This window comes from Dromiciops gliroides, chromosome 4 (assembly GCF_019393635.1).
Source record: "Dromiciops gliroides isolate mDroGli1 chromosome 4, mDroGli1.pri, whole genome shotgun sequence".
Lineage (NCBI taxonomy): Eukaryota > Metazoa > Chordata > Mammalia > Microbiotheria > Microbiotheriidae > Dromiciops > Dromiciops gliroides.
In genome coordinates, this window is record NC_057864.1 from 385,930,553 (window position 1) to 385,953,898 (window position 23,346).

The following is a 23,346-nucleotide window of genomic DNA, read 5'->3' on the forward strand; positions in this document are numbered from 1 at the left end:
TAATACTTATTCAGTTGTAGCAGAAACACAAACACCATGAATTCCATTTTGTCATTTCACAATTTCTCCTACTCTCTGGACTGATAAAAATTTTCAGCTTTGGTTAAAAAAAACACCCGACAACAACTATTTGTGGGTGTTCACACCTCAACCTTAGGTATCTGGTTCAAACTTTTATAACTAATTATCCCCTGTTTGAAGCCGAACACCCCACTTAACTTCCTTTCCTTCATCTTAATAGTAACTTCATAGCTCACTTCCTCTTTAGCTTCTCACCAATCTCTACTCTATCAATATGCTTTACCCTCTCATTATTACTCATACCTTTTTGTACTCTTGTCTTTTCTTGACAACAAACTCCTTCTTCATCTTGTATCTCCCCTTCAGCTTTTACTCCCTAATGTTTCTTGATCTTTCATGATACTTTTATATGCATCTTATTTTTTTTTATTATGCTCCTCTTTCAAATTAAAACTAAAACCTAGATCAGTGACTAAGCCTGAGGATGGTTCTCCTTTCAGTTTTCCTGGAAATTCTCTTCCCCAAATTCAACCTTTGAACTCTTTCACTTTCCCAATTATATACCCAATGTCCTTCTACTTATTTAGCCAATCCTTCTCTTTTCTCCCAATCCTTCTCCCTAAACTTTCTCCTTTTGTTGGGGGTGGGAGGACTCAAATATATTTTGGTAATTTTTTTTTAAGTGAGGCAATTGGGGTTAAGTGACTTGCCCAGAGTCACACAGCTAGTAAGTGTTAAGTGTCTGAGGCCAGATTTGAACTCAGGAATCCTGACTCCAGGACTGGTGCTCTATCCACTGTGCCACCTAGCTGCCCCTCAAATATATTTTGAATACAAAAGGCCTTTGTGGCCAACTGGCCATAAAGTTTGGGAAAAGCTTCTTGAGACAACTAAACTTTGCAACATTATCAGGGACAGTTGCTAAGGCAAAGAAAATAGTCTCGTAAAGCCCACATAATTTGCTAAATATGTGTCATACATTTCCCCAGTGCTAGCACCCTGGATTATTGCCAACAGTGCCAACCCTGAGGGTAGTAACTAAAGAGACAGTTCTCAGCTACAACATTGCTCCCAATGTGTCATGCTAGGGTACTGGTAGGTTATGAAAGTGTGTAGAGTCATATTTGATTTATAGAAACACCAGAGCTGTTTGTGTTTATTTTAGAAGATAGTGTGAACTATTCCTTTGCAAATAATCCCTGGAAACATGTGCTTTGCCTGCCAGCTTCTTGGGTAACAAAGACTGACAGTACAAAATTTATTCGAAGAAGTGACAGTAGGCAGAATTTCTATCAGATGCCTCATATCATAGAATAGCTGTGCACATCTGCAAAGCAAATCCCCATTATGTCTAACAACAATATTTTTTGCACAGTAGGCAGCCATATCCACTGTCATTAAAACATGCCTTCTCTTTAACTTCCTTTAGTTGCACAAAAGTCTGCATGCTGTTATCCTCCCCATTAAAACCAGACAAGTCTGGAAATGAACACAAAAATGAATGGTCTAGCAATCATCTATTACAGAATCAAAATTGAATCTTTGCCAGTCATTTGACACTCCTACTAATACAATTAGAGGACAGAATGGGAGGACAAAATGGCCTTAAGACTGGTACTAGAACATGGATTTTACATAAGAAACTTCACCAAAAAATGTTCTGCAGATATATCTCTATCTAGATACATATGTTCATACATTTACTTTGCTTGCCCCAGATACTATGGTGTAATAATGGAGTAACTTTCATATAGATATCTCTAAGAAAACTTAGAAAATACTTTACATATATATCTTATTCAGTCTTCTCAACAATCTTGTGAAATGTTCCCATTTTAGAGTTGAGAAAACTGAGGCTCAGAGAGATTAAGTAAATTCTCAGAAGTCATAGCTCAATAAATGTTAGAGCTAGTATTCAAGCCCTGGTCTCCTGTTTCTAAGCTTTTCCATGATATCACACTGTCTTTCATGATCTAGTAGGAAAAAATACTTGCTTTTATGTCTGAAAACTTATGTTCAAGTATCAGTTCTGCCAATAATTAGCTATGTGACTTAGAGCAAATCATTGAAATAATAATAGCTGGCATTTATATAGCTCTTTAAGGTTTTCCGTGCTTCATGTATATTCACTCAGATTCTCACAACAACTCTTTGAGGGAGACGTTATTATTATGTCTGTTTTATGGATAAGAAAGTGAAGGCTAGAGATTAAGAGATTTCCAGGGTCACACAGCTGGTCTTGGTCTAAGGCAGAATTCAAATTCAAGTCTCTCTGAGTAAAGGTCCATCACTCTATGTTCTGTACTACCTAGGTGCACCAAGACTCTTAACTAGTTGTGTCTCAGTTTCTCCTTTAGTCTAATATGGAAAAGGAAAAAGCAAACAACTCCAGTATCTTTGCCTAGAAAATCCCAAATGAGGTCATGAAGAGTCCGACATGACTGAAAATGAACAACAACAACCTTACAGGTTGTGGTTGGTACTAAATAAGACAATATGTATAGAGTATTTTTGTAACTATATAGTCTTATTACAATTATAAACCACACTTATTTTGATATCTATCACTTTGGTACTTCAAGGATTGTCCTTCCTTAACATGGTCGTTGAGAGTTGCTACTGTGTTGTTAGAGCCATATATGAAGCTCTTACATAATTGGTAGGACTTGTAGTCTTCTGATATGGCTTTGGAGAGCCCAGGGTCACCTTGACACAATCACAGAAGCATTGTAGCATTGGAAGGGACTTCTGTGTCCATCTAGTTCAGCTCACACCTGGAAATGAATCTCCTTTTAAAATACATCCAACATCATGAGAAAAAGACCAGAATTCCAGAACTGAACAGAAAATTTGATCTCCAAATACGAGACTGTAGAGAAATATAAAGAAGTAAACAAGGCTGGGGGGGGGGAAGCGGGGGGGGGGGAAGGTTGTTCAATGATTTTAAACTAATAAGTGTCAAGTGTCTGAGGCTGGATTTGAACTCAGATCCTCCTGAATCCAGGGTTGGTGCTTTATCCACTGCACCATCTAGCTGCCCCCCACCCCAGAACATTTTCAAACAAACTTCTTTCTTATCATGTTTCCCCCATTCTATATGCATAAGGTAGATTTTTTTTAACCCAAATGTAAAACTTTACATTTACCCCAACTGAATTTTATCTTATAAGATACAGCTTGAATGTCAAGCCCGTCAGGATCGCTTTGCCATCCAGTGTGTTAGTAATCCCTCCCAGATTTGTGCTATATGCAAGTTAGATGAAAGCAAGGTAATAAGCATTTATTAAGTAAGGACATGACAAATATTATCTCATTTAATCTTTACAAGTAGTCCTATGAGAGAGGGGTTATCATGACCCCCATTTTAGAGTTGAGGAAACTAAGATAGAAAGAGATTAAGTAACCTGCCTAGAGTCACACAGCTACTAAGTGTCTGAGGCTGGATTTGAACCCAGGTCTTCTTGATTCTGACATCAGTGATTTATCCACTGTGCTACCCAGCTGCTTTAAGAAGACATGATGAGCTTGCCATCTATTAGTGTATCCAAGTAATTGATAAAAACGCCTTGTTGAAGGATCAGAGATGGAATTTAATGAAAGACTATGTTTATTATAAAGTTCTGGGATTTTTAGTGATATTATTAGCTTAGTTTGAGTCAGCAGTGCTGTGTAGTGGGTAGTCTATTTGAGTTTTACTCTATTGACCTAATATTTGCTAGAGGATCATTAGTGAGGTAAAACCCACTGCTTCCCAAGGCAGTCCATTACACTTCTGGAGAGCTGTAATGGTTAAGAAATGTTTCCTTACATCAAGCCTAAGTTGGCTTCTGAAGCTTTCATGCTATAAAAGAAAAACTCAGTACCATGGGTTTTAGGAACAAATCTTCCAGTGACAAATTTGTTAATTAACTAATTCTAAGCATCATTTCTTAGAGAGAAAAGAAATCCACAGTGACAAAAATCCATCTTGTCTTTGAAAACTTCTCTGACACAAACATTTCTACTCATTTAGGAAAAGGCAATATTTCAAAATAAGATAAAACATAGTTGACACAGCTAATAGGTTAGATACATCAAACAGAATACTCACTCAACTTTTAGCCCACCCTAGAGAATAATTCTCCTAAAACCATTCAAGCCCACTTTAACTACTGCCTCTAAGGAGTCTTCTTTCAGCCTCATCAAAGTTGAGCTCAAGAGATACTTCTATTAGTTGAATTAAGTAAATGTGTCCTTGCTTCTTTTAGTCTGATCTTTACTCTAATCAGTTTCAGGGAGAATTCTTTCCTGTACTTATCAGGCCTTTCTCTTCAGACACTGGTTAGATCTTTAATAAGATGACATAAAATGGTTTCAGCACAGGAACCTGTTTTTGGAACTGATGGTTAAAGGAAGAATGATTAAGTTTTTTGTTTAGATTACACCAAGAACTTCAGACTGCAATATTGTCTTAATATTATTTTGTAATATGTAGCTCAAAAAGGGAATGGGGTGGGTGTGGGGGGAAGGCTTATTATATTCATAGAACTCATTTACCTAATTCTGCCTTCTGAGACCAAACAGAACAAGGGTAATCTCAATTTGACAGACCTTGAAACATTTGAACACATCTATTATGTTCTACCCTTAGAATTTTCCATCTTAAATATGCCCACTTCCTTCAGTCTGATTCTCAACTTACATGGACTGAAGACCCTTCAACATCCTGGTAGTCCTTTTCTAGATTCTCTGTATCTTATTAATGCCCTTTCTAAACTGTAGCTCCCAAAACCTAATCCTTCTCTTCAGGTGGTGTCTGATGAGGGCAGAGTACAAATGGAACATTACCTTAGTCCTAGAAGCTACATATATTAGTGATTTGAAATAGCCCAAACTCTCATTAGATTATTTGACTACCCACTACACAGCACTGATGACTCAAACTAAGCTAATAGTATCACTAAAAATCCCAGAACTTTTTCTTTTCTTTTCCTGTTTTTGTTTTTGTTGGGTTTTTTTTTTTTTGGTGGTGCAATGGGGATTAAGTGATTTGTCAAGGGTCACACAACTAATAAGTGTCAAGTGTCTGAGGCTGGATTTGAACTCAGATCCTCCTGAATCCAGGGTTGGTGCTTTATCCACTGCACCATCTAGCTGCCCCCCACCCCAGAACATTTTCAAAAAAACTTTTTTCTTATCATGTTTCCCCCATTCTATATGCATAAGGTAGATTTTTTTTAACCCAAATGTAAAACTTTACATTTACCCCTCCTGAATTTCATCTTATAAGATTCAACTTGAACGTCAAGCCCGTCAGGATCACTTTGCCATCCAGTGTGTTAGTAATCCCTCCCAGATTTGTGCTATATGCAAGTTAGATGAAAGCAAGGTGATAAGCATTTATTAAGTAAGGACATGACAAATATTATCTCATTTGATCCTTACAAGAAGTCCTATGAGAGAGGGGTTATCATGATCCCCATTTTAGAGTTGAGGAAACTAAGATAGAGATGAAGTAACCTGCCTGGGGCCACACAGCTACTAAGTGTCTGAGGCTGGATTTGAACCCAGGTCTTCTTGATTCCAACATCAGTGGTTTATCCACTGTGCTACCTAGCTGCTTTAAGAAGATATGATGAGCTTGCCATCTATTAGTGTATCCAAGTAATTGATAAAAACGCCTTGTTGAAGGATCAGAGATGGAATTTAATGAAAGACTATATTTATTATGTAACAATAATGGCATCATACTGAATGCAATCTATGTAGTCACTGGTAATTTTTCATCTGGATAGAGAATCTCTCTTCTATGATTACTTTGAAATGGAAACAAGCTAGTATTCTTCATTTAAGTGACATCAAGAGTAATCCAAATGAACTTGGTTTTTAAAAAGCCCCCCCCTTAATATAAGATAGAAAATAAAGCTGACCACATTCATGTTACTTTTTCTCAGGATTTTTTATAGAAGTAGATATTGAAACAGTGGATAGAGCACTGAGCCTAGAGTCAGGAAAATCTGAGTTCAATTCTGACCTCAGATATTTACTACCTGTGTGAAACTCTGGGCAAGTCACTTAACCTTCATTTACCTCAGTTTTCTTCAACTGTAAAATGGTATAACAAAACAGCATCTACCTACCAGGGTTGATATGAGGATCAAGTGAAATAATATTTATAAAAAACACTTGGTACAGATCCTGGTTTATAGTAAGTGTTATACAAATTGTTTCTCTCCCCTTTGTGACTTTTGGCATATAACCAGCTCCACTTCTTCAAATTCATGCCTCTGCGGGCTCAGGAAGCTTAGGCAGATGACTTAACTCCAGCATTAAATACTTACTTGTTACTTTATCGAAAAAAGGGACCTCCTTTACTCTCAATTAATTCTGGAGTTTTTTATTTACTTATCTAGTCCCTTCAAGGGGAAATTTTGGTTCCTGCATATCCCTTGTGGCTCATTATGTAGATGGATGGACATTGCACTACTGTGCTCTCCTGGTGCAAACAGCCACAGCAGGGTTAGGTGGATGGGGGCATGAATGGAGTCAGTATCCAAAACTACAAAAAAAAAAAAAATCAGGGAACTTTGGATCCTGGACTCTATCCGTGCACTTCTTGACATATTCTGTTTCTTACATCACCATAGTATCCTATGTATTCCTCCACCTCCCAGAGATTCACCCCATATGACAAATAGTATTTTGAGGAAAGGAAAAAAGTCAACACAGTTGATCAACATATTGGAAAAGTCTACAACACATTGCAATATGTAACACCTGTGGGCCTCCCATCTACAGGAAGGGGTAGGTTAGGGATGTCTTCTCATATCTTTCCATTTGGGCCCCACTCATTTTGTTATGTTTGCTTTTGATTTTTTTGGCTTCTAGTTGTTTTTTCCATTTATATTGTTATAGTTACTATGCATGTTGTTTTCTTGGCTTTGCTTACTTCACTCTGCATCAGATCATATAAATATTTCCATGTTGCTATGTATTCATTACACATATAATTTCTTACAACAGAGTAATATTCCAATCCATCCATGTACATTTTTTAGCCATCCCCTAACTGATGGTCATCTACTTGGATTTTTTTATTCTTAGCTATGACAAAAATTGTTACTATAAATATGTTGTAGTATATGGGTGACTTTTAAAATCATTGATGTTTTCCTTGGCCTGTAAGCTTATTAATGATGTCTTCTCTGGTTCAAAGTATATGGACCTTTTATTAACTTTATTTACATAATTCCAAATAGATCATACCATTTCACAACTCCACCAACAATGTGGTAGTGTACCTATTTTTCTACCTCTCCAACATGTACTGTTATAATTTTTGTCCTTTTTGACATTTTTCAGGGTGTTAACTGAAACTTCAAGGTTGTTTTTATTTGTATTTCTCTTATCATTAGTGATTTGAGGCATTTATTCACGTGGTTGTGAATACTTTGCAGTTCTTCTTTGGAGAAATGTTTGAACATATCCTTTGACCATTATTCTATTAGGGAATGGCTATATCCATTTACTCATTAACTTGGTCTGAACACTGACAGCCTATGCATTTCAAAGCAGGTCCTACCTGGTAGAGCAGTCAATCCTAGCCCCCTGGCACCTTATTAGAGATGCTATGGATCCTTTTTCTACTACGTGGCTTTTTCTGTTTTCTGTGATTTGATTTTAAAATGCCTCCCTTGCTCATTGTTCTCATAAAGAAGTAGCAAGGGGGGAAAAAACTACAATATTATGGGGTTATTTTCTGGGTCTGAGCCAATCTCCTTGATAATCTTCTAATCTGGAAATCATTTCCTTGGCAACTACTCCTCTGACTCTGTATCTTCCCATTATATATTTAGAGCTGGAAAGGGTCTTACAGGTTATCTTGTCCAATTCCAGAGAAGTTAAATGAATTGCAAAAGGTCCTACAGGAAGTAAGTGGCAGAAACAGAATTCAAACCAAGGTCCTATGCTTTCCATGGCATCCACACTGATTCTCTGCACTATGGAATCTCTTTGTAGTGGCCGCTATCTGCCTAATGTGCAGAGAACACTGAGGGCTTTTTGTTTGTTTTTGTTGTTTGTTTGGATATGTGTTTTTTTGCTTCCAGGATGATTTTACAACATGCCCAGATTCTTTTTTGAAACTTGATTCTTTCTTAAAAGGGTGGCACCTTTTCCCACCTCTAAATATTTCCAATCACATCTAAATAGATGTCAACAGCTGTTAAGCATAGGGCTTACATTGTTTCCTCACATCATCACATCAATCCAATAAATGTTTATTAAGAGCCTAATAGATAGTGTCAGGCATTGTCCATCAGCAAACCAAGCATTTCCTCTCTTCCTGATATGTGCTACTAGGTTGTTGGTTCTTCTTTTCAAGTTAAATTCTTTTCAATTAACGAGAATTTATCGTTTCTTGATCCCATATCTCTTCCCGATTGGACAAAAAGATAAAATACAGCTCTCTTAACCAATCTGTAGTCAGATAAAGTGCATTACTTTATTACTGGTGCCCTAAAGTATACCTGTATCTTGAGCCCATCATCTCTCTGTCAAGAAGTGGGTAGCATGCTTCATCTTGAGTCTTTTGGAGGCACCATTGGGTTTTGTTGATCAAGCTCCTTAATTCTTTCAAAGTTGTTTTCCTTTAGAATGTTGCTATTCTATAAATTCTTCTCCTGGGTCTTGATACTTCACTCTGCATAACTTTATATGGGTCTCCACAGTTTTATCCAAAGAGGTCTGTTTCATCATCTATTTTGGTGTTATGATATTCTATTATAATCATATGCCAAAATTCATTTAGCTGTTCCCCAGTTGATGTGTACCCCTTAGTTTCGAGCTTTTCCTACTATAAGAAAAGCTGCTAGAAATATTTTTGTTCATGTGTCTTTTTTTTTCTTTGATCTTTTTGGGATATAGGCTTTGTAATGGTACTGCTGGGCCAAAGAATCTGCCCATTTAGTGACTTTTGGGGACATAGTTCTAAATTGCTTTCCAGAATGGCTCCTCCATTAGTAGTTTATGTGCCTGTTTTCCTACATCCCCTCCAACGATGATTATTTCCCCCTTTTTGTCACCTTTTAAAATCTGAGGGGCATGAGGCAAAGCTGAAGAGTGGCTTTAATTTGCATTTCTCTTATGGCTAATGCAGGAATTTTCATCGCTTAACTATACATATTTGCAAAAGATTTTGTTTTTCTTGCTTTCTCAGTGGGAGGTTAGAGGGATAGATAGATTTGGAAATGAAAATAAAATAAGCTTAAATCAAAAATAACTTACAATTCTCTAATTATCAGTAATGTGGATTTTTTCTTTGTTGTTCTAATTGCTTATGCAACTATTTCTCATTTTAGTAGATCTCTGTTCCTCAGACCCAGTAGCATAACTGGACTGGTAGAAACAGGGCAGCAGCATTAGGTGTTCTTGATATGCCCTACTCCAGCAGGACTTTCAGTTCAATAAAAGTTATCCAGCAAAGGCAATTTAACAGTTAGGGTGGTAGAATGGAAAAGATGCTGAATTTAGAATTAAAAAGTTCACACCTTAGCTCTGTTACTTATTACATAAAGTGACCTTAAACACATCACCTCTCCAGGATTCAGGATCCTCATGAGACAGCTGGATTGGATGGCCTCTTGGGCCCTTTCTGGGCCTATGTCTGCCGATCTCTTATCTGAGTCCTACACTTTTAATATCTGGTGAGGCACACTTTTCCCCTTTCAATATAGTTGGATAAGAGGAGAAAGGCTGGTTGTGTGTTGTATTTATGCTTGGACTATTTCTCTACCTTCTCTTACTGTCCTCTTACTGGAGATTCTAATGGTTCCATCAGTGAGCCATATATGAGGCCAGAGAATACTCCATTTTGGCTGGAACACAAGAAGCATGGAAAGGATTAATAGGAGATAAAGCTAAAAATGTGGGTAGTGTCAGATTGGGAAAAGCTTTGAATGGCTGACAAAAGAATCTGAATTCAGAAGGCAATTGAGAACTGCTGAAGTAGTTATTTTATTTTTATTTTTAAACAGATGAAGAACATAACTAGATCTACACATTATAAAAAGGAAAAGATTATTCTTACAATCAAATGAAGGTTGGATGAAGGAGGGAAGAGACAGAAAGAAGGAAAGGCAGAAGGCTATTGCCACCATCCAGGCAGGTGTTAATGAGGGCTGCGTCAGTGGAATAGAGAAGAGTAAAAGGACAGATGTAGTGGAATCATTAGGACTTGGTAACTGATTGTGTATGAGATGGTAAGAGAGAGTAAAGTCAGTCAACAATAACTTCAGAGTTACCAGTCTGGGAGACTTATATGATAAGCAGAAATAGTGAAGTCAGAAAGAAGACCATGTTTAAGAGAAGAAATAATGAGCTCAATTTCATATGTATAGAGATAATACTGATAATGATTACTTTTCCAGTGCTGGAGTGACATAAGATTGTTTACTCCCTACCAAGAGGAAGGAATATCTCTCTCTTTATTGCTCCCTAAGGATTTTTATGCAGAATTTAAAAATACTTTCCATTTCTTTGGGATTCATTGTACAAATGATTTAAGCATTAGTGAACATTAAAAATGGAGTTTAAATTATTACTTAGGCTGGGCCCGGAATTTGAAAGAACATAGTTTGGGGAGGAAAGTACTATGGTTTATTATTGATGCCACTGCTCCTCTGGGCTTTGTGCAGGTATCTGTTCTAATAACATGGGAATATATGTAGAGAACACTCTTTGCTCTCATTTTCTACCAAAAAAATAGCTATCTGAGCTGTCAAGCCAAATAGCAGTGGTTTCAATTAATTATTATAGAGTGCTGAGTGGACTAATACTGACTGATGGATTATTCAATGAACCAGTTACAGAGGACACAGGAACACCTGACATCAGAAGACATTTTAGGTGCTTTCTCTTCCTATCCTTTTTGATTTGTTTTTTGGCGGGGCAATGAGGGTTAAGTGACTTGCCCAGGGTCACACAGCTAGTAAGTGTCAAGTGTCTGAGGCTGGATTTGAACTCAGGTACTCCTGAATCCAGGGCTGGTGCTTTACCACTACACCATCTAGCTGCCCCACTCTTCCTATCCTTTTTGCTATCATTCTAACTACCTCTTCCAAGCTATATTCAAGTACAACAGTATTGATTTATTCATCCATCTATTAGTTTATTCAGTAAAATTTATTAAGTGTATGTTATGTCCACATTACTTTTTTTTTAACTTTTTTTTTTTTTAAGTGAGGCAATTGGGATTAAGTGACTTGCCCAGGGTCACACAGCTAGTAAGTGTTAAGTGTCTGAGGCCGGATTTGAACTCAGGTACTCCTGACTCCAGGGCCAGTGCTCTATCCACTGTACCACCTAGCTGCCCCCCCACATTACCTTTTAAACATTTCAAATTGGATTTTCCAAAGGAGAGATAAGAAACAAGCATTTCTTTTGTAAATGCCTACTATGGGCCAAGCACTGTGCTAAGCACTTTAAAAATAGTGAGCATTTCCAACAGAACTCATTATCTTTCTCCCCAAATATACCCCTCTTTTGAATGGCCCTATTATTTGGGGGGCCACCAACATATTCCCAGTCATCGTTTAGACCTTGGTTTAATCTTTAACTCTTTACTCTCACATATCCAATCTGTTGCTAAATCTTTCTTCACAGCATCACCTGTATACAGCCCCTTCTTCCTATACATATATCCACAGCTCTTGTTCAGGCCCTCATCACTTCTTACCTGGACTATTTCAATAGCCTTCTAATTGGTCCCCCTGCTTCAAATCTCTCCCAATCCCAATCTCCATCTCATCCCATCTCCACTCAAAAGTAATTTTTCTAGCAGCTGTCTGCCCACGTCACCCCATCACCCATTATATGTCAGTGGCTCTCTCTTGTCTTCAGGATCAAATGCATTTAAAGCCCTTAACAACATGGCTCCTTCCTACCTTTTTAGTCTTCTTCCAGTACATGGAAGGTCTTAGTCCCTTCCATGTTCTCTGATTCAGCAAGGCTAGCCTTCTTGTTGCTCCTGCCACATGACATTTTAGACTCTGATCTCTGGTTGTCTCCCATGCCCACTGTTCTCTAGCCCCTCTCCTATGGATTCTGATTTCTGGGCTTCCTTCAAGCCTCCCTTCAAATCCTACCTTCTACAAAAGGCCTTTCCCTTTCCTTCCTGATGCTTGTCCCTCTCATATTACCTTCCAATTACTTTGCAAATATCTCATGCATAACTTCTTACTGACATGTTGCTTTTTTCCTCCTTCACCTCCATTTAAAACATTAATTCCTTGAAGTCAGGGACAATTTTTGTCTGTATTTATATTTCCAGATCTTAGCACAGTAACTAGTATATAATAAGCACTTAATAAAGACTTCTTGAGAATACTTTGTTTTCAATCTGAATTTGAATTTCTTCTTTGCCATATAGCATGTGACTAGGAGCATGGAGACTTCTATTTTATTCTGTTTTATTTATTTTTTTTTTGCGGGGCAATGAGGGTTAAGTGACTCGCCCAGGGTCACACAGCTAGTAAGTGTCAAGTGTCTGAAGCTGGATTTGAAATCAGGTCCTCCTGAATCCAAGGCCAGTGCTTTTATCCACTGCACCATCTAGCTTTCCCAGCATGGAGACTTCTAACTAGAGCTTTGGTATCACCAAATGTTGTAATATCCCCAAGTGCCCCAATATACATGGTTCTAGCTAGGTACTTATTCCCCTACTCTGGAATATTTGCAGGGGACTCCAGAGAAAAGTACTCCCTTCATCACAGAGGAGTAAAGACTCAGCCATCCTCTACTGCAATTTTGGAAACTTTATAATTAATATAATAAAATAGTGTAGTATAGTATAATATGATTAATAATCTATGTTATGGTTAAATTATGGTCCAAACATTCCTCATTGACTTATATTTCCATTATTGGGCATATTTTCAGGTGGTACAGTGGATATAACATTAAAGCTGGAGTCAGGAAGACCTGAGTTCAAGTACATCCACTTAGTAGTTGTATGATCCCGAATTAGTCAATTAAACTCTGTTTCAGTTTCCTCAACTGTAAAGTTGGGACAGTAGTGGCACCTACCTCCCAGAGTGGTTGTGAGGATCAAATGAGATAATTGTAAAGTGCTTTGCAAGCCTTAAAGCACTAGATAAATGCTCATGATCATCGTCATTTTCTTTTCTTTTTTTTTTTTTAAGTGAGGCAATTGGGGTCAAGTGACTTGCCCAGGGTCACACAGCTAGTAAGTGTTATGTGTCTGAGGCCGGATTTGAACTCAGGTACTCCTGACTCCAGAGCCAGTGCTCTATCCACTGCGCCACCTAGCTGCCCCTTGATCATCGTCATTTTCACCGAGCAACGTAAAAGGTTTTTTTGTTCAGTCATTGCAGTCATGTCCAACTCTTCCTGATCTCATTTGGGGTTTTCTTGGCAAAGATACTGGAGTGGTTTGCCATTTCCTTCTCCATATCATTTGACAGATGGGGAAACTGAGGCAAACAGGGTTAAGTGACTTGCCTAGGGTCACACGGATAGTGTCTAAAGCCTAATTTGAACTCAGGAAGGTGAGTCTTCCTGACTCTGAACACGGTACTCTATCCACTGTGCCACCTAGCAGCCCCCAATGATAAGGGTACCAGAATTCAAAATTGCCCTTCTTTTAGGCAAGGTCTGTAAGCCTCTACCTTTACTCTTTTTTTTTGTTTTGTTTTGTTTTGTTTTGTTTTGTTTTGTTTTGTTTTTAGTGAGGCAATTGGGGTCAAGTGACTTGCCTAGGGTCACACAGCCAGCAAGCTTAAGTGTCTGAGGCCAGATCCGAACTCATCTACCTTTACTCTTAAGGATTATAGATATTACCCTGATAAGGAAGGCAGGGGAAATAAAGTTTTGCAGGTGGAAAGGCAATAACTTTTGCCATTAGATCTGAGTCTTCCATGTTTAGCCTATCTGCATCAGTATACAAAAGTTGGAAGAAGCAGGAACAATTTCCTGGTATTTGTAGTTTGGAATGCTATGCTGCTGTTATAAAATTGGTGGTTCCCAAGGAAGGAAAAGAGAGAGAAAGCAGCAAAGTGAGACCTCTTTGGACATCTTCACAGTAGAGACTAGAAGTGAGTCTGAGAATGAGTGAATTTCCTGAATGGTTTTCTTTTTTTTTAATCTATGTCTCTGCTCTTTTGTGTTGTATTGTCTCTTGTGTTGTATTGTCCTCACTGTGATTCCAGGACATGCTTCCAATTTCCTGGGGTCTTAGGCACAGAGAACACCACAGAATTTGTGGGTAATGGATCTATACCACAACACATCCTTTGCAGCACATTGTGAGAGTCCTTCCCTCTTATTTAGGTTATAAGCACTAACCACCAGATGCTGATGACAAAAGAGAGGACCAGAGACATAACTCTCCTTTCATTCCTTCTAATGAAGGAATTCTTAACTCTATATTGTGTGACCCCTTTGGCAGCCTGTTGAAGACTACAGATCATTTCTCAGAATAATGTTTTTAAACACATAAAATAAGATATGAAGTTCTATAAAAGAAACCAATTATGTTGAAATAAAGACATATTTTTCCACATCCAATATCACAAAACTCCTGAATTCTGTCCATGGACCTCCTTGGGGTCAATTGTTTCCACATTAAGAACCCCTACTCTAAAGGAAGGTTCTGAATGTATTGAAAATGAATACTTTTTATTGCAAGAATAACTCTTTTGTGATATCAAATCACCAAATGGTAGAATTTGAAGCATGCATAGGTAATAAAAAAAAAGCTTCTTCCTTAACAAAGATCCCCTCTAGAATGGCCCTAACAAATTAATCCTTACTTCAAGACTTCTAGGTTTAGGGAACTTACTAGTTCCTGAGACAACTGAGTTTATTTTTAAACAACTTTAATTGTCTGGAAATTCCTCACTGTGTCAAGTCTCAATTTTTGTCTGACCCATGGAAAATGATCCTAGAGTTATTAGAAGAATATATTTTGCTATTGGTAAATTTGTGGTAGGCAAGCTATGTGGCGCAGTAGATAGATGGCCAGGCATGGAGTTAAGAAGACCTAAATTCCAAACTGTCCTCAGATACTTACTAACTCTGGGAACCTTAGCAAGTCACTTAACCAGTTTGTCTCAGTTTCCTCATCATTACCTGGAGAAGGAAATGGCAAATGACTTCAGTATCTTTGCTCCTCAAAACTCCAAATGGGTTTTACAGAGAGTCAGACACAATTGAAACACCTGAACAACAAAAACAAAATCTGTGGTACTTGAAATACAGAGGAAAACACCATAATCTAATAATTGCCTATTAATAATTACATTGACTGTCTCTACAAAAAATACTACCACCACCACCACCACCACCACAACATGTCTCTTGGTTGGACCACATTTGGAACATTGTGTTCATTCCTATAGACCACATTTTAGGATAGACATTGACAAGCTATAGAGCTAGTACAGGGCTGGTGAAAGTTCTCATTGTATATATGTATGTATGTATGTATGTATGTATGTATGTATGTATGTGTGCATATGCATGTATATGTATATATGTATGTATGTATATATGCCTCCATGTATATGGACTGGTTGAAGGCCTTGGGTATATTTAGTCTAGGGAAGTCTAAACTAGCATGTATTAACTATCTTCAAGTATGTGAAGGGCTCTTTAGTAGAAGAGGGGGATTAGACTTGTTCAGTTTGACCTCAAAAGGAAGAAATAGGATTAATGGGTGAAAAAAAATATATTGGTTTAAACTTACCTACTTACTTACTTGCTAAAGCATACTAAAATTTAGAACTACTCAAAGGTGGAGTGGATTACTTCTGGAAGTAGTAGGTTCCCTGCAATTTAGGCTAAAGGGTATTGAGATTATCCTCAAGTTTTGGTTGTCTCAGGAAATGGACAACTCAGGTAAGATGAGCTTCACTTAGCTGAATCAATTCAAAGTGTACTCAATGCCTATCCTTCTTGGATATCCTTTGCCTGCTATGGCTAAGTTGATCCCCCTTTTGTTAACTGTTGAGTGACCTATGATTGGATCCTTGTGTTCCAGTGCTGAATCTAAGATACCAGGGGACAGGCCCACGTCAAACACAGCCCAGAACAGATCCACAGGGTGGACAATCATTGGTCAGGAATGTTGTAGGGGAAAACCTTGTTGAGGTACAGGTTGGGATGCCTTCTAGCTCTAACATCCAGTGATTTTGTGAATAAAGAGTGATGTAGCAAACAAAAAGAACTCATTTTAAAGCCCAAGGACCTGGGATCAATTCTTAGCTCACCTGCTTCTTAGCCTATGTCACATCCTCTCTAGGTTAAGTGTTTCTCAAGTGTAAAATGATGGGATTGGACTAAAATGAGCTCTGGATTCCCTTCTTGTTCTCAATCCTATGATCCTATTAAAAAAACCTTTTATTAGAATTGTCATGTTCAGATACAGTGCACAGTTCTATTATTTCTTACTCCCATTACTTATTTCCTCGTCCTTGCTAACAATTTTATTTTTATTATTACAGGCAATGAGAGTTTAGAAGAAAATTACGTCCAGGATAGCAAAATGGGATTTGTCATCAACGCCATCTATGCTATGGCCCATGGACTGCAGAACATGCACCATGCCCTCTGTCCTGGACATGTTGGTCTTTGTGATGCTATGAAACCCATTGATGGTAGCAAGCTCTTGGACTTCCTCATAAAATCCTCCTTCATCGGGGTGTCAGGAGAAGAGGTGTGGTTTGATGAAAAAGGAGATGCCCCTGGAAGGTAATGAAGCAATTCTCTCCAATAAAATAATTGGCAGAGAATTAGGTTTTTCCAAACAGATGGAAATGTTTTGTTTTCATTACTACCGAAAATTATTAGGATTGGTATAGTTAGAGATAAATAAAAGCATTCCTTGGGACAAGAATGAAGGTAATGAACGCATACATCCCTCTTAGGTTACTCTCTAGAGAACACCTAGGGAATGACTTTTATCTACTGGAAATAAGACTCTGGCAGAAGGTTAGGATCAGCCCAGGGATCCCAGATACAGAGCTGAAAGGGACTAGAGAGACCATTTAACTCAAGTCCTTAATTTTACAGATGAAGAAATTAGGCCCAAGGAGGTAGTGAAGTAACTTGCCTGACAAGAGTATATAAATGTCAGAGATGGGATCCATTTGGGAGATAAAGCCACCTGGGTGATACTATATGAGAGATTCTTGGAAGACTTTCTCTCCCCCCTCCAGAATCTCTCCAACTAACTTGTGATTAATGCTTGATTTCTATCATTAAAGATTCATTCCTTTGTGTTAATTTATTATTCATGTTAAAATGCCAATATCCTTGGTAGGGAAATGCATTAAGTTTGATATCAGCCCTTAATACCATAACTCACATTAGTTTATTATATTCCTTACGGACTGGAAATTAGTTGAAGGAAAATTTTGATGGGCAGTAGAAAAGAGAGCATAACCTGGGAAAGGCTGACCTTAAAAGAGGGCCTGTTTTAGTAAGCCAAGGAGGAGCAATGGATAAAGGCATTGGGTACCTGAAGTAATTATTGGTTTTGTAGTTGTTGAGTTGTACCCAATTGTAAGGGGCTAAAATTCTGGCGAAAGAGAGTGAGAGAGCCAGCCTTACCCCCTCTTCCTCCCACAAGCAAACATCACTTCCTGATGGCAAAGAAAAGCCACGTGTCTTGCCCTCAGGTGCCTTCTACTCATGGAGGAGCTTTCCTAAAGTAAGTCTCCAGCAGGTGGCGTCATTCCAATCATTACACAACTCTTCATGACTCCATTTGGAGTTTTCTTGGCAAAGATACTGGAATGGCTTGGCATTTCCTTCTCCAGTTCATTTTACAGATGAGGAAACTGAGGCAAATAGGATTAAGTCACTTGCCCACGGTCACACAGCTAGTAAGTGTCTAAGGGCAGATTTTAACTCATGAAGATGAGTCTGACTCCCTGCCTTGAACTCTATCCATGGTGCCACCTTAGATGTCCTAAGTATATGTAGCCGGTATATGCTCTGACACATAACTAGCTATATAATCCAGAGCATATCACCTAACCTCTCAGTTCTCCAGGTTAGTGTTTCTCAAACACTTTGGTTTCATAACCCTTTTTCACTTTTAAAAGTTATTGAGGAGGGCAGCTAGGTGGCACAGTGGATAAAGCACTGGCCCTGGATTCAGGAGGACCTGAGTTTAAATCTGGCCTCAGACACTTGACACTTACTAGCTGTGTGACCCTGGGCAAGTCACTTAACCCTCATTGCCCTGCAAAAAAAAAAGTTATTGAGGACCCTCCAAACAGCTATTGTTTATATGAGATATGCATACACACACACACACACGCACATATATATATATATACTTAACATCATAGAACCCCTGAAAGGGTTTCAGGAACCTCTGGGCTCCTTGAAATAAACCTTGAGAACCATTGTAAAGCCTATGTTCCATCATTTATTTATAAGAGGAGAAAGTCATCCACTACGTATTTTCCATAGGAACACAGTTAAGTGCAGTTTCAGCTGTAGCCTTGTCCTTTCCCTACTTAAGTGATTTGCTTTATAGTCTTCTTCCAAAGCCATTCTCCTGCCTGATGCAAATATGTGTTTATTGGGACCATCTGTCCTTGTAGAGGTAGAAATCTGTCTGTATAGTCAAAATCTGGGTCAAGAGGGACAGGGATGGCTAATTCTCTTTTGGATCAATTGCACTATGCCAGCTGAGTTACTACATTCTTATAATGGATATGACCAGGTGGCTATCTACAAGTTATACTTATTGCTTGTGGCACCTAAAAATCTGGTCTACTCATTTAAAAGACAATTTCTCTGTGGATGTGTAAGCAGAGTAATTACTATTATATGTTTCTTGAAAACTGCATTGCTACTTATTATGTGAATTGTGCCCCCAATTTGACCCTGGGCATAAGAAGCATGATATTGCGACAGAGCAGAGAGTGGTACCTGCTGGTGGTAGTGATTGGTTAACAATAAATGCCCACATTTATAAAGCATTTCAAGGTTTAAAAATCAATTACCTCATGGTCATCCAGTGAGATAAGTGGTACAAGTATTATGATTCTTAGTTTTAGAACAAAGAAGATGAAAATCAAAGAGGGTAAGTGTTTTGCCCATGGTCACACAGACTGTGAGTGCAGAGCTAGGATTTTTTTGGGGGTGGGGCAATGAGGGTTAAGTGACTTGCCCAGGGTCACACAGCTAGTAAGTGTCAAGTGTCTGAGGCCAGATTTGAATTCAGGTCCTCCTGAATCTAGGGGCAGTTCTTTATCCATTGCACCACCTAGTGCTCCCCCCCCCCCGAGCTAGGATCTGATAATAATAGCAAGTATTTATGTAATGCATTAAGGCTTGTGAAGTACTATACAAATATTATCTCATTAGTCCTCAACACAACAATGGGAAATAGGAGCTACTATAATTCCCATTTTACAGATGAGGAAACTGAGGCTAGGTGGTTAAATAATTTGTCCAGGATAAGAAAGGCAGGATTTGAACTCAGATCTTGATTCCAAGTCTAACACTCTATCCCCTGTGCCACCTTGTTTATCCCAGGCCTCCTGATTCCAAGTTCATGGCTCTTTCTACTCTACTGTACTGTATAATTAACATGTAGTAGGGACTCCTATCATCTCAATATTAGAGATAAAAAAGAATATTTTAGTGACTTGTTAATTCTGTATTAGAAAATCTGAGACAGAAGGAAGAGACCTCAGATTCTAATCTGTACCTTAACAAGAATCCCCTCCATACCAAACCGAACAAACCCCACTGATAAGGAAACCCACCACCTCCCAAGGCAGAATATTTCCATTTTTATAGCTCTCATTGTTAAGAAAGTTTCCCTTCTTTATAGCAAACTTAAATCTTCCTCTTGAATTTCTACTCACTTCTCCCAGTTCTTTCCTTCTGGGATTAAGCAAAACAATTCTAATATTTCTCCCACAACAGAGTTGTTCAAATACTTGAATGGTTATGACATCTTCTCCTGTCCTCTGTAGTAAAATTCCCCATTTCCTCTGGTCAATTCTCTTTTGATATGAACTATGCTATTTGCCATTCTTTGAACACTCTTGGCTTGTCCATTTCTTTCCTTGAATACAATGCTCAGAACGTGACACCTCGTCCTCTGATTGGATGTTCTGTGACTATGTGGTATCTCATAGCATAATCTAAGCTAAATCATCATAATCTATATGTAGAAAATAAAGAATAGTGATATAGTACCTTTTCTCATTACTTCACAGGAACACAACCAACCAAAATGTCAATCATGTACTCTTTTTTAATTCTATGCCAGTTCTTAGTGACATACAGGATAATTATATTATGGTATCAAAGTATTACCTAAAAAGTGCTTTGCCCAGGTTTCCTAAAAACCTGGAAAGACTTAAATGGACTGATGCTGAGTGAATTGAGCAGAACTAGGAGAACATTGTGTAATGATCAGCTGTGATAGACTTAGCTCTTTCTTGTCAGCAATACAATGATCCAAGACAATTACAAAGGACTCATGATGGAAAATGCTCTCCAAATCCAGAAAAAAGAACTGTGGAATCTAAATGCAGATTGAACCAAACTACTTCTACTTTTTTTTTCTTTCTTGAGGTTGTTTTTTTCCCTTTTGTTCTGATTCTTCTATTAAGATTGGGGGAAAAGTGCCTTGCAAATAGTAGAAGCTTCCCAATAAACATGTTTCTTCTTCTTCTTCTTCTTCTTCTTCTTCTTCTTCTTCTTCTTCTTCTTCTTCTTCTTCTTCTTCTTCTTCTTCTTCTTCTTCTTCTTCTCCTCTCTCTCTCTCTCTCTCTCTCTCTCTCTCTCTCTCTCTCTCTCTCTCTCTCTCTCTCTCTCTCTGGGGCAATGAGGGTTAAGTGACTTGCCCAGGGTCACATAGCTAGTAAGTGTCAAGTGTCTGAGACCAGATTTGAACTCAGGTCCTCCTAAATCCAGGGTCAGTGCTTTATCCACTGCGCCACCTAGCTGCCCTCAATAAACATTTTTAATGGAGTAAATAAACAAATGAAATATTTTTGGCTTTTCCCACCATAGCTGCATTCTTACTCAATCTAGTATCTTTTATTTTTCATTTACTCATAGTTATTATTCAGGGCATAACAGTATATTCTTCTTCACTGCCCTTAGTATTCCCTTAGAGTCCTCACAATCCCCTGGGAAGTAATACAGAAAATATCAGCTATATAAAAGCAAATGGCTAACTTCCAAATGGAGAACACTGAAAATGCAATCCTATTTTTTAGTCTATTTCTCCCAAGGTATTAATCAAGGGCTCAGTCAATGCCATTCCCAAACCCATTCACAGGAACCATTTTATTTATTCTAGGAGGTAGCTGGCGGTCTCTTTTCAGTTCCTTTTTCAATCTCCCCAAACTTCTGTCCTCTTTTACTCCACTATATGGTTATATTCTTCCTCATAATTACTATAGTTAATCATCACTTAACATAAACAGCAGGCACTAGGAGAATGCAAAGGGGAAAAAAAACAATTTGCAGCACAAGAATATTACAAATACATTCCAATATGCAAGAAGGTTTCATAGGGTCAAGAGAATTGAGATAGCTTTAATTATCACTCTGTGACAGATGAGCAGAACTTGTTTTATTAGATCTAATCAGTCTATATCTTCTTTCTGCCTCTTCTTTCTTGTTTCCAGTTTTTTCCTGGGTGTGGGTTTTGTTTTATTAGGGGCTTTTTTTGGATTGTGTACAACATTATGCATTTTTCAGTTTCTTAATACTAACGTTGATAAATTTGACAACTTATTTCCTCTCTGACAGAAAATGGGAAAGCTTGAACAAATTTCAGGAAACTGAGGCATAGGGAAGAGGAACACAACATTCCCACTGTCCTTATACACATAAAAGAGAAGGAAGAGAGGAAGGGAGGGAGGGAGAGAAAGGGAGAGAGAGAGACAGAGACAGAGACACAGAGAGAGAGAGAGACAGAGAGACAGATACAGAGACAGGGAGAGAGACAGAGACAGAGAGATTGGAAAGAAACCTAAAGGGAACCACTCATATTAAACATTCTCAACAGGTTTTCCAGCCTTAATGAGAATGACAGGTGGGTGTGGGAATTAGAAATGAGCATTAATCCAAATAATTAAAATGGATAATAGAATATCATAAACAAGATTTATATGCAGCAGCAAATTACACTGTAAGACTAGCTATATAAATAAGTCTGAGATATTTTTGGCACCACAAAGGAGAAAAATTTTCTCCTTCCTAAGTGCCAAGACCTTGCTTTGCATACAATGAGTACTTAATACATGCTTGTTAGGTAAATCAATGATTATCAGAAGGGTGTATGGAATGAGTTTAAAGAGCTCAGTTATTTCCCTTCATATTAGCTAATGCATTTTCATTAGACCCATGAGAGATACGGAAAAAAAACTTCCTTTGTCTGTCATCATCGCCCTGCTTTTCCCCCTGCAGCTGTGTTTGAAGAATTTGGCACACGTTTGAAGTGGAAATCAGCCTGTTGCCCCATAGAAAGCAAATTCTGGCCTTATAAACTGAGCAGACAACTGAGGGACCAAGACATAGGAATTAACTTTCCATAGTAAAAGCCTGAGATTTGGAGATAAATAGCAAGAGAAAATGTCTTAGAGAATCTTGGCCTGATCCCCAGTGGTTATCACTCTCTTTTCCAGTTATAAACTAGGCACTCCATACATTTGCTGGTGTAGAGAACTATCTAACAAGGATGAATAATAATAATGATTTTGTGGCTGTTCAGTCGTTTTCATCTCTTCATGACCCCATTTGGTGTTTTATTGACAGAGATACTGGAGTGGTTTGCTACTTCCTTCTCCAGCTCATTTGATAGATGAGGAAATTGAGGCAAACAGGGTTAAGTGACGTGCCCAGGGTCACACAGCTAGGAAGTGTTTGAGGCTGTATTTGATCTGAGGAAGAAGAATCTCCCTGACTCCAAGCCCAGCACTCTATCTACTGTACCACCTAGCTGCACCTATAAATCTTTAAAGTTTACAAAACATTTTCCTCATAACAACCTTGAAAGGAAGATAGTGGGGGCAGCTAGATGGCGCAGTGGATAGAGCACCGGCCCTGGAGTCAGGAGTACCTGAGTTCAAATCCGGCCTTAGACACTTAATACTTAACCAACTGTGTGACCCTGGAAAAGTCACTTAACCCCAATTGCCTCACTAAAAAAAAAATGAAAAAAATGAAAGGAAGATAGTGCAAGTTTTATTATATCCATTTTCCAGATGAAGCAACGGGCTCTGAGAGATTAGGTGAATTTCCAGTGGTCACACAGCTAATAAGTTTCAGATATGAGACATA

At 38.2% G+C, this 23,346-nt stretch overlaps 1 protein-coding gene across 5 annotated transcripts in view; it reads left to right on the forward strand.

Moving 5' to 3' along the window:
• The window catches only part of GRM1 (glutamate metabotropic receptor 1), a 452,400-nt gene that overhangs the window by 370,853 nt on the left and 58,201 nt on the right, over positions 1–23,346 (forward strand). For all 5 annotated transcript variants that reach the window (XR_006352779.1, XR_006352780.1, XM_043963679.1 and 2 more), the window contains exon 5: positions 16,521–16,767. Coding sequence is in view for 3 of the 5 variants with exons in the window: in XM_043963679.1 (XP_043819614.1) it covers positions 16,521–16,767 (247 nt within the window). In the remaining 2 variants the exon portion in view is untranslated. The remainder of the gene's footprint in view (positions 1–16,520; positions 16,768–23,346) is intronic.